General features: G+C 38.4%; 1 protein-coding gene across 3 annotated transcripts in view; it reads right to left on the reverse strand.

The window, feature by feature from the left end:
* The window catches only part of RASGEF1B (RasGEF domain family member 1B), a 33,870-nt gene extending 22,529 nt beyond the window's left edge, over positions 1 to 11,341 (reverse strand). The window contains exons 1-7 of one of the 3 annotated variants that reach the window (XM_063107884.1): positions 11,165 to 11,341; positions 9,310 to 9,432; positions 8,799 to 8,936; positions 2,323 to 2,535; positions 1,765 to 1,839; positions 353 to 448; positions 134 to 236 (exon numbers count right to left, since the gene is read on the reverse strand). In XM_063107884.1, coding sequence (XP_062963954.1) covers positions 134 to 236; positions 353 to 448; positions 1,765 to 1,839; positions 2,323 to 2,535; positions 8,799 to 8,936; positions 9,310 to 9,432; positions 11,165 to 11,341 — 925 coding nt within the window. Of the gene's footprint in view, positions 1 to 133; positions 237 to 352; positions 449 to 1,764; positions 1,840 to 2,322; positions 2,539 to 8,798; positions 8,937 to 9,309; positions 9,433 to 11,164 lie in introns of all 3 variants that reach the window. The other 2 variants (XM_063107885.1, XM_063107886.1) reach the window with 2 other exon arrangements.
* Between the last annotated feature and the right edge of the window lie 268 nt (positions 11,342 to 11,609).

Consider the following 11,609-nt stretch of genomic DNA (forward strand, 5'->3'; position numbering starts at 1 on the left):
AACATTCTGAAATAACTCAGGATTAAGAAGTACAGTTTTTATTAAGAAAACCATACTATTTGCATATTTTCAGTGAACCCATTTCACAGGACTCATGAAACTAAAGGACATGTATCCACCAGAAAATACTCACAGATTATCGCCATCAAGGAATTAAAGTTGCCAATGTTAAAACACTCCCGAGCTACATCAATGAAATACTCAATCATTCTTGCTCGGTGTTTCTTCTTTACAGGCTACATAGAAAAAGACAATAAAGGGCAGTTACCCAGCACGTAGGCCCAACAGTTGTAAAATAAGTATGAAAAAATATTATTGAAATCTAGGAGGCATAGAAAATTCATTGTCCCACCATGCAGATTTCTGTAGCAACCAAGTAGCTGAGGCGATTAAACCATTCCACATAAGCTTCTAAGTTTCGTGTTTTTTTCCGTTCACTGTAGCAACTCTATAGAGAAAGCAAAGGGAACAGATGAGTTGGAGAAAAAAAGAACGTATTAGGCTCTCATTTCATCCAATACAGGCCTATACTCTTAATTCATGGATTAGGAAATCTTTCTAGAATGAGGGGGGGGGGGAAGGGAGAGCGAGAACCATGAACATTCCTGATTATCCTTACAGAAATATCAAAATCTCTTAGAGTAGTCCAGTGAAACCCCTGAGGCCCAGAATGTACTCTGATGCATTAGTAAACGTGCCCTTCTCTCCCTTCCCAGGAAACTAAGTTACTCTCGGTGGGACCTGTCCTCAAAAGCACAATTCAAAGGAAGGGTTTTTGCTGCATTCTACAACAATCTTAACTGATTAATGCAGTGCAAATACCAGTTGCCATCAACACAGCAAGGAGAGGCTAAGAGTGCAGAGGACCAGACACTTTCTCCTAAAATTAAGTCATAGGACAAAATTTTGGAGCATCATGTAGCAAGAAACTAAATATCTTCCTAGGTAGATAAATGGAAGTCTACACCATCAAAGTTTTTGGTAGGGTGAGTGACACACTGTTCAAAAGCAAGTTAATCTCATCCTGGAGTTCAAGGCCAAGCTTGAAGAGGTTAATTATACCCCTCTTTCCTTCCTTCCAAAAGAAACAAACAAAAATGTCCACTAGCCTCTATTGCAAAACATATTCTTCACTTCCCGTAATGAGAGAAACTATTCTAAGGCCGGAAAACAGCTGTTGCCCCTACTCCCAGAGGGGGGCTTTCATCAGTGGGTGAAGCAGTCTTTGCCTAACAATTCAAAATACTTCTAGAGGTCACTGGTGAAAAAAATTCTTATATGTGTACACTGATTTTACAGTCGATGCCCAGTATTATTTTCTTTACATATGGGCTTCACCCAGGCAATAAACCTGTCATATAAGGGATTCACCTTAAAACAAGAGGCAAAGCAGTCAAGACCCTTGCTCAGCAAGCTGGATGTGCATCCTGTCTTTCCTGCCCTGCTATTGTTGAATCATGAGCAGAGCATTCTCTTTTATTGTCTTTCTGACTTAATCTGCTAAAACCATTATGCTTTTATCTCCTACCTTCATCACCACAAATGCCTGCATCTACTTGCTGCAAAAGTCTTATTAAATTTCCCAATAAGGAGGAAGGAGAGGCTAAAATTAGCGATGGGGTAAGAGTACTGTAAAGGCACAGAGACCTAGCTCAAGAAAGACTGCAGTGAATCAGACATGGCTAACGAAAAAAAAAAAAAAATTCTGACTTGAAAACCTAAAACAGAATTGTTTCAGAGCTGACCTCTGGGTAGACCCATTACCTTGTCATTGTCCAAAGGGTCCTTCTGCACAAATGCCTGAACAAATTCCTCTGGCCCAATATAATTGAGCCTTTCCTGAAACACAAATCCAACAGGTCAACATTACTAAAGAAAATGAAAAGAAATGGACTGTCACCTCCTTCTACTGACTTTTGGTATCACCCTCATTTTTAAATGCAGACTATAAAAATAAGCCTTTAATCCCAAATTCATCTTCAAGGTCTGAACAGTCAACTTTCTGTTTAGGTCAGTGTTCTACAAAATAGTAAAAGACTGAGCGAGTTACAGAAAAATTAATTAGAGACGGAAGATGAAGAAGGTTAATAAACTCTTTGCTCTTCAGTTTTGATTAGTATTTATTTACAAGTGAATTTCCAGAATATGAAAAGCATTCACATTCAAATGCCTAAACAAAGCACGTTGTGGCTATTTGTAGATTATTTCCCATTTGGGTTATTCTGACCTCTCGGGTGACATTACTGCTGACAAATACATTGTGTGGTTGTCAGAGCAAACCAGATCTGTAGTTGGAAAGGACAAGGATGACAGCAGCCTTACCAGCTCGATGTGAGTCAGCTGCTGGGCCAATGTGTAGGGGTCACTGCAGACGGTAATGATATCCCTTTGTATGGACTGTGGCTTGGTCTTGAGAACTGTGAGCCTATCTGTGGATGAGGAGCTGATTTTTGCCAGGACTTCCTCGTACTGGCTGAGAGCAGCAAGCTTGCGGATCAGACACTGCATCATCTGCTGGACGTTCTTCCGGTATGTCTGCTAGAGAATAAGTGAAGCATTTCATCCTCGCTCTGAAGGTCTGTTTCCACCACGATGCAAATTCAGAGACTATGTCCTTACATGATTTTACCTTGACACTGGAGAATCAACTTGGTTCATGGCAGCTAGCCCTCATAGTTTAAAAGAGACACATACCAAAAGACACACATATGTATAAGGTGTCTTTTCAGACCTGTAAGGCTTAGTTCTTTTCTCAGGTTGCTAGTAAGAGTACAATTCAGGCTGGACCATGAACACACTGCAATGGTGTCAGGTTAGCTATTGAGAGAATACAATATAATAAGTACCACACATAACTAAATGTTTTCTGGGCTGGCATATAAATGTAGCTGTTTACTTTTGGTGGGTTAAAATACATTCATTTCAAATCAAAGTATCCTTTTCCTAACACTTTTTCTTTAGGGCATCTTTCTCTATTTCTCCATTCCTATCATTTCCCCCCCTGATTAGTCTAAGGACATAAGACAACTACCTAACAGAAATACACCATTATTCTAACTCACCCCCCAACGACCTTCCTGACTTCCACATATAACATGGGCTATCATGAGGAAGCAGTGGATATTCATTTTTGGCATCTGACCTCCACTTGGCTCACATCAGTTTCTTTTGCATTCATGAGTCAATGCTAACGTTCACAACCAAACTCTGCCATATGGCAATTCTCCCCAGAATGCTACCAGCAAGTGCCATCTTGCTCACCACTTCATTAGGCCACAGCCACATTCTTAAGAGAAACTGGTTTAAAAGCATTGCATGTATTATAGAGAAGAGTCAACCTCTTGACTTTTAAAACACTTAGGGCAAAGAAATTTTCTAGCCGAAAATTCCCAAACAACAACAATCCTTGTAGGTGAATTATAATGTCTGTGTCAGAGAAAGGCACTCAGGCTGATCCAATGCTAACAGGGGACTTAGGTTAACAGTTCCAATGGAGGAGAGTCCCAGTCCCAGTCAATTTGCAGATGTAGAAAGGCCTAAGTTTATGTTTCACTGCCTTTTTAAAAAGGTACCACAATATAATTTCTGAGGTTAATTATCTGAAAATTAAGTAGCATTTACCTACAAGTATAAGAACCACACACACACACACACACACACACACACACACACACACTCACACACACACACACATTTTACAGAGGCAATCTGGTTTAACAGAGCATATCACAAAAACCTAAATGAAGAGATATTTGCATATGAGGAAAATTACAACACATCTGTACATGGTTAATTCTCACAAGGCATAAAAGCATACAAAGCCTCCTTTTTCTTGTCTTCTTCTCTACTTGTCCATATATACTCCACTGAAGTTCTTTAAACGGGCCCATCGAATGATTTTTCTTTTTCTCTACATTCACAGCCCACCTTAAAATCTCTAATGAAATACCTAAGAGTTAAAAAACTGAACCTTCAAAAAGCCTATCTTCCACACAGCACTATCGGTTTAGAAGACACTATCTATTTGATAATATGCTTGTCACTCAAGGAAAATACCTTTTTCTTCAGGATTCCAAACTGTTCAAGGCTAAGCTGAGGGCTGTTTTTTAAATCCCTCATCCCTATTCCCCTGCCTATTCTACATTCATAGCCTTGAGTTACATTAAAAATCTATGAACTTAAAATGTTTTCTTCAGTCTTCCTTCTGTCCCAAACCTCATCACAAATGCCTGTATCACTTAGACACTACTTCTAAAAATTATGCAAATATTTCCCAGTGTATGATGCAGAATATTTAATAAACACCTCTTGAAGGTATTTAGTTACAGCATGTACTATCCAGAGTAGAAAATACATGTTATAAAGATGAAGTTTCACAATTATCAAAGACTCTTTACAAGAGTAACCCACAACTGTCATTATGTTACTACTTTATTAAACATAGTTTGATGTGGATAGGAACTTATCTTCTATGTTATTTTCTGAGAAAATTCCTGAATTTTCTGCACAAACAATTGACTTGTTTGCTTCCAAGAGAATAGTCTTTAAAACACAAACAAACAAACAAAACCCACCTGGCCCAATCCAAACTGGACTATTGTGCAGCAGCTGAAAGAAGATACTGTTATCTGCACTGACATAGAAAGGTTGCCAGGGCATACCACTGAGTGAAAAAAAGCAAGATAAAGAACACTAGGTCAGCACACACATGCACAAACTGTATATACTACTCTTATGGATGTGTGTGTGTTATGTGCATGAATACATATAGACAAAGCAGCAGCTCTGGAAGGATATACACAAAACTGATGACCATTGTTACTTTTAAGAGAGAAGTAGGATTGATGGAAGTTTTGAGTAACTTCTGCTTTGTGTGATTTTTTTTAAAAAATGAGAATATATTCCTATATTACTTAATTTATTAAAAATAAAACTTTTAAAAACTTTCCCACAGAATGGGATTTCTTGGATAACATAGGTAGGAGACATGTAAGAAAGTTCTTTTCACTCAAAGCCAGCAGCAGCTCATTTTAAAACATCTGTTATTCTATGTCTCAGCAGCTATTCCACACATGTTATCATTCCCCCATTATGTCTCTTTTCCCCACCCCTTCCTAGGATCTCCACAGAAAATACTTTAATCAGAAATTACCACTTCTCTTCAGGTCCCCAACTGAGGGTACCAGCTGAGAAGCAATGTGCGCAAGAAACAACCGGACGGGGACAGCCTGCGACCTGGGTCCCACCCCAGAGATTCTGATAGAATTGCTTTGAGGTGCAGCCTGGGTAACATGATGCAAACGCTCCTCAGGTGATTCTCATACACAGCGATGTGAGAAAACCAATGCTCTACTAGCTTATCTGGTGAAAGATTTTTATTCTGCCTTGTAAAGAAATGGTTTTTTAAAGGAAGTGGAGAAATGTACAGTCAGGTTGCTACTGAGAAAAAAGCAACAGCAAAATATAAGGGAAAAACTGTACACAACACGGGAGAAAGCTATTCAAATAACAACTAGTGTGTGTGTGAGACAGGGAGACACAGAGACAGACAGAATGTATGTGTGACCTCTTTTAAAAGTTTCCTGCTGCCATTGACTCCATTTGAGAAATCAAGCTTTGTGTTGTTAAGAATGATTCCTCACTGAGTCATGAATTGCTAAATATGTACTTATTCTTTTTTATAACTTCAAATGCCAGTGACAGTAATTACCTGGCAAATAAAGACAGAAGTTCTTATTATAAAGACCAGCCCCTTAAGCAAGAGAAAATTGCATTCTCCCCACTATAGTCATTTGTCATGTAATTCAATCATTAGTTTTATTTCATGTTTCTTGCAGAAGTCCTAATAAACTATCTCATTTTGGGCAAATCCATGGAAGGAAACATATTAAGCCAAATTATGTGGAACTGTCCTAGCAGATTCAGAAGAACCTGACTGAATTATATATAGGACACACCTGGACTGCCAAAAAGAAAAAAAAAAAAGAAAGAAAAATCCCTAAAGTCCCAGGCAAGAAGCAACAAATCCTATCCCAAGACCACACTCCTTCCAGTGGAGGGAAATAATTTTTCCCTATTCCAGTAACTGACTTCATTCATTCATTCATTCATTCATATATTCATTCAAACACTACTGAGAGCCTATTAAATGTCAGGCACTGAGCCAGGAGTTAAGGATACCATGGGGAGCAAAGACAGCACACCATGGAGTCTAGTGGGGGAAAACAAGCAATCAAAAAACAAGTAATTACTAATCACAGAGTGCTATGAAGGCAAGTGTAGTGAAAAGAATAGGAGGAGAGTGTAGTCATAGCTGGGGTGGTGAGGGAAGGTCTCTCTGAGAGACACTTAAGCACGTGACAGATAAGGAGGCTGACAAGCAAAAAACTGGGGAAAGAGTATCCGTCACACAATTTTAGAGCTAAAAGGAGCATTAACACAGGGCAGTTACCTCTATAATTTATAGAGATGAGAAAGGAGCAAGGAATTTAGCGGACCTGCCAAAGCACACTCAGATCAACCAGCTGCCAACTGTGAACCTGATTTCTGAATAAGGGATAGAAGCAGACAAGGAAACATTGCCCTGTAAAATCCAACCTGATCAAGGCAGGTGACATCTCTCCACCCAACTCTTAGTTGAATCAGCTCCTCAGACAGACTTGGCTTATCTTCTCATCTCCACCTTAAATGCTCAAAACCATCTGAACTTCTCAAGGTTTATCAAGAATATGTTATTAACACAGGAGTGGTGATAAGAAGCCAGGGTTAGAAGGCTGTGTGGCCCTTTGCTCAGTTCTACCCAACTCTTGAATGGCTTGATCCTGTTAAATGGAAAGATCAGATTTCTGACCAAAAACAAAGACAACTGATCTCCCCCTTTGACTCCCATGAAAAGAAGAACCAAAAGCTATCCAATTGGCATTTTCAAAACACTAGCATTTTATCTAAAAAGAAAAAAGATTGTAAGGTGTTTCTTCTGAAAAGAACCAAGTTATAATTTCTCTTTTAAAAAGGCAATAGAGGGAGGGTGAACTGACTGACACAAGACATTAAGCAGCTACATACAACTCAACTGAAATAAAGAACTGACTGACTCAGGTCTCAGCCCTCATACAAGAAAAAGCCCTTATGATGTCACTAATCTTTTGAGCAGCTTGTCATAAACCGTGGTCACTGAGCCAGTACTGACCCTGCCAAGTACCCCAATAGCTAACATCTCTAATACAAGATTTGCTACAAAACTGCAACATGATGCTTAACTTTTGCCTTTGTGAGTGAGAACCTATCAATTCTTTCTCACCTGACTAGAACCTATAACAGACAAACTGACAAAATGATTATAACAGTCATACCTTGCAAAATAACTCAGGAAACAGTTAACTCATTCATCCTTGTAGAAATAATGAGCACCGGGGTTCAATATAACGTCATAAAGTAACAGTAAAAGGGTTAATTCCATTTTTCATGAGCAGAATATAATACAGGAAAGCCAGGTACAAATTTTTCAAGTGCTAACCATATAATTTTAGTCTGAGTTTTTTGAGTAGGGGGAATGGCATTAAAATGTATTCACAAGAATTAGGCAGAATAGATAGGGTATCTTGTTACATTATCTGTACAGCACACCAGTGAATGAGTGAATAACCCAAGAAAGGTTATTCATAACGAGAAAATGCATTTTTTAAGATGAATGAAGCAAGACATCACTGCAACTGCCAAATGTTTTGTCTACCTTTTTCTATGTGAAAATGCTGTATCTGTGCCTAAGTAACTTGTTGCCAGAAGCTTACCAGCAACATAGAAACTACAGAGACATCCTTGCCTAACAAGCCTCAACACAGACTACCAGCCCTCCAGGCCTGCTTCAAAGAAGATAACCATGAATTTGTCACAGCTAGTTAGCTCTTATCAAAGGCTCAATTGAGGGAAGTGATATTTATGGAAGATTATCTAAGATACTTACTTTTAAGCTCCTCCTACACTAGGTCCTACTCTTGAATCAATTTCCGGGCACCAGAAAACTTGGATTATTTTCTCTGACTTTTCCTCCTCCCCCAAAGAATTTCCTTTGCTAATTTACACATTAATTTATGGCCTCAGCTTTTATCAAGGAGCATTTGTTGTAAACACTATACAGAGGAGTTTCCATGACCTCATTTGTGCCCCTGTAAAAAGTCCCTCATAAGAAAGTTCTTTAAATTTTCATTTTATGCCCCTAAAGAGTAAAGTGTGCTTTCTTTTTCTGAGAATTATATAGCCAACTGTATTTCCCTTTTACCTGGAACTTAAATTAAAACCACAGCAGTCCTGTCCTATTCTATTGGCTCTCAACATCAGCATATTTCTTTTCCGTTTTTCATGGCCCAGATAGTCTATTTCTAGTTATGATTTATTAATATACTACTTATCATCTGTTAACTTTATCTACTAGTGTTTATATTTATTAATGTGCTACTTATTATCTAACTAACTGTGTCAAGTGCTTTTAGAAGGAAGGAAGAAAGGTGTAAGTGAAGTAAGGTTAAAATACATGTGCAACATGTGCACGAATCCTGTACACGGACTGACATGAACACGCCCTCAAATCAATTTCATAAAACTCTAGATCATCCTTTCGAGTGGGATGATATAATCATCTCCATCTGACATACCAAACAGACCAATATGCTATGTAGAGGGCTTGCCCAAAGGCAAAACAGAAAGAAAGCAATGGAGATCCTGATGCATAATTCAGCACCTTCTCCTACCGAGGCTATGCCTGAGAATTCCAGTGGCTATGCAAAAGTCAGGTTACCAACCTCCTCACCACTGGCTATACGGTGAGCCAGATCTTTTAAGTTTCTCATCATTCTTTCATCCCGAAAATCATAAGGAAATGTTTCCGTCCATTCTGTCAGGAGTTGAAGGATTTTAGGTGCAATTTTTCTTATCTGGTTCTAGAGAGAAAAAGCAAATCAAATTCAGTGATATCTATCTCCACAGACTATATCAAATAATTACAAACAATGTCACTGATAAACTTCTAGTGCAAAGTCTTTGGGGTTGAGGAAGCTCCAGCCCCTCCGACCTCCCTCTCAAATGCCAAGTGCCATCAACTTAAGGCAGGATCTAGGGACCCTCCAAGACATTCAGTTTATGCTGTGTTCTTATACCATTCTCAACTACCTACACAGCCATGATGCTAGTTTTGTGCTTCAGCCCGGGTATGATAAGCTAGGGTTACTTAAGAAAACCAACTTCATAAAATCTAAGCCATAGATTTAGCATAACTAATAAAAAAAAACTGTAAAGTTCAAAATGTACCATTACCTTGTCACCATCAGGATCACTTAGTCTCTGGTGCTCAACACATAAGTGGCAAACTTTGGCCATTAGTTCATATGGATGCATAAATAACCGAGAGCTGAGTAGGAAAGTAAATATGTACGTTCTCTGTGGCAAGAGAAAAAGTCATCAGGGTTACATTCTCTCTGAAATTAATATCTTCCCTATATAATATATATCTTATTACATTAAGTTCTCTTGATCAAAGTTAATATGCTGCTGTTTCAAAAGTAATGCCTATTAGCAGTAAAACAGTGTAAGGTGGATTTCTCCTTTACCTTCTAATGTATCTTTTCCCTTAAACAATATTAAAAACAACAGAAGTCCAGGATAAATTTGGCTCCTGAAATTACTCAGAGCACATTTTCACATCCATCCTCAGGGAGCCAGGATACCAGGGCACATAAGTCACTCTAGTAAAGAAGAATGAAATTTACTCCAGAGAGATAAATCTAACTTAAATATACCACCCATACAGAATCTGGTTCTGTGTTCAAATATTATGGTAACTCAATGAAGGACACACACACACACACACACACGCACGCACGCACACACGCACGTGTGCGACTCCCTTTCCCCTACCCACATTCAGCTCAAGAATTCTCCAGTATCCAGTGTGGTACACTGAAGTGTTTGTGTCAGAACATTCAAAGGCAGGCTTTCAAGTAACCTATTTACTTGCTCAAGGGCTAAGTCATTTGATAAAGCACAATACAACACTATATACTTTTCTTTAACCACATTGTCTCCCAAGAAGCCAGTAATGAAGTAGTGCTTATGTGTTACAATAGTTTCAGACTTCCAATGAAAAGAGAAATTCCATGTGGTTTTATTTTTTCCTTAGGCGCCTTTAGTAGCTCATAAACACTTATTGGGCTAAACAAGGGATTCCTTTTACTTTTGATTACAAGTTTTCCCTGTGTGGCAACACATTTGAAAATGCTACGTAACAAATCACACACAGAGAGATAACTCAGTAAGAAACATTATGGTGAATTACAGTGCCAAGCACAGACTATCCTTTGCACACCAAGATTATTAAAGACAAATAAATGCAGTCTCTAGATATGTTCATGAAATCTTTATCAATAACCAGCTGCTCAGTAAATCTTGTTGTAAGCTGAATGCCACAGGGGCAGCTGTAGCACAGGGAAGGGGGAAAAAATCACCTGCCTGAGAAAGAAAACCTGTTTTGGTTGTTGATGTTGGGAATGAAACTGTGAGCAAATACTCAACACTCTGAATTTTGGTTTTCTCCTCTCTACCCTCTTGGAATTACTGTAAAGACTGAGAAATATATAACAAATTCCCTAGGTTAGAAAGTACTATCTATACAAATATAAGTCGTCAAGTTAGAATAAAAGCAAACATGTCATCTGACGTCCAACCAATAAAGATTTTCATTTTGAATATAAATCTTGCTCTCTCTTCCCTGTACTTTCCCTGGCTACATTCATTTTTCTCAGCATAGTGATGGTCTTGAAAACAAAAAAGACATTAAATATTCTGGGAGCATCCAATGTTCTCTGACATTTCCATTTAAGGACCAAGGTACATGCATGAATCAACGCTACAGACACTTCATTTATATGGTATCAGACTGCCTTACAATGTTGTACCTAACCTGAAAAGAAACTGATATGCAGACTACACCAAGATTCAATCCATACCCAGGCTCGATCTGATCTCAAAGTACTTAATAATCAATATGCAATTTCTTATTAGAAAAATTCCTAGCAACCCAGATACAATTCTGTAGTATCTACAGTCCCTGCCTACTATATTATAATTTCTGCTCAATACTAAGGATGTGTTTCAGAGGAACATGAATACCTACATCTGGATAGTAATCCACATTAGGTACTAAGTGCTGGATGAGTGCTTCCAGAGATCCGGAGAGGAGGTTGTTGTCATGGTAATACAACCCTCCACAGCTGTCCTCTGCAGACTGATAGAGGTTTCGGTTGTAACCACTACTGTCAAACATTGCTGAAAAGGGAGGAGTCTGAGGCATGCTTTCCTAAAAGAAATAAAAAAGAAAACATGGTCAGTAACATGTAGGAAATGAAAAGTAAGCTTTAATAGGTACTAAACTTTAATTAATACTAATGAGGAAACAGGGAATTTAAAAAAAAATAGTTTAGGTTCTGACACAATATCAGAACCCATACAAAACCTAATTGCTCTTTGAGTACCACATGTGTGCATACTTGAGTACCAATCTCATTCAATCAAATACCATAAAATGCTTAGACCCAAGAATACAATCTGGACTTAATTCA

Source organism: Cynocephalus volans, chromosome 9, assembly GCF_027409185.1.
Source record: "Cynocephalus volans isolate mCynVol1 chromosome 9, mCynVol1.pri, whole genome shotgun sequence".
Lineage (NCBI taxonomy): Eukaryota > Metazoa > Chordata > Mammalia > Dermoptera > Cynocephalidae > Cynocephalus > Cynocephalus volans.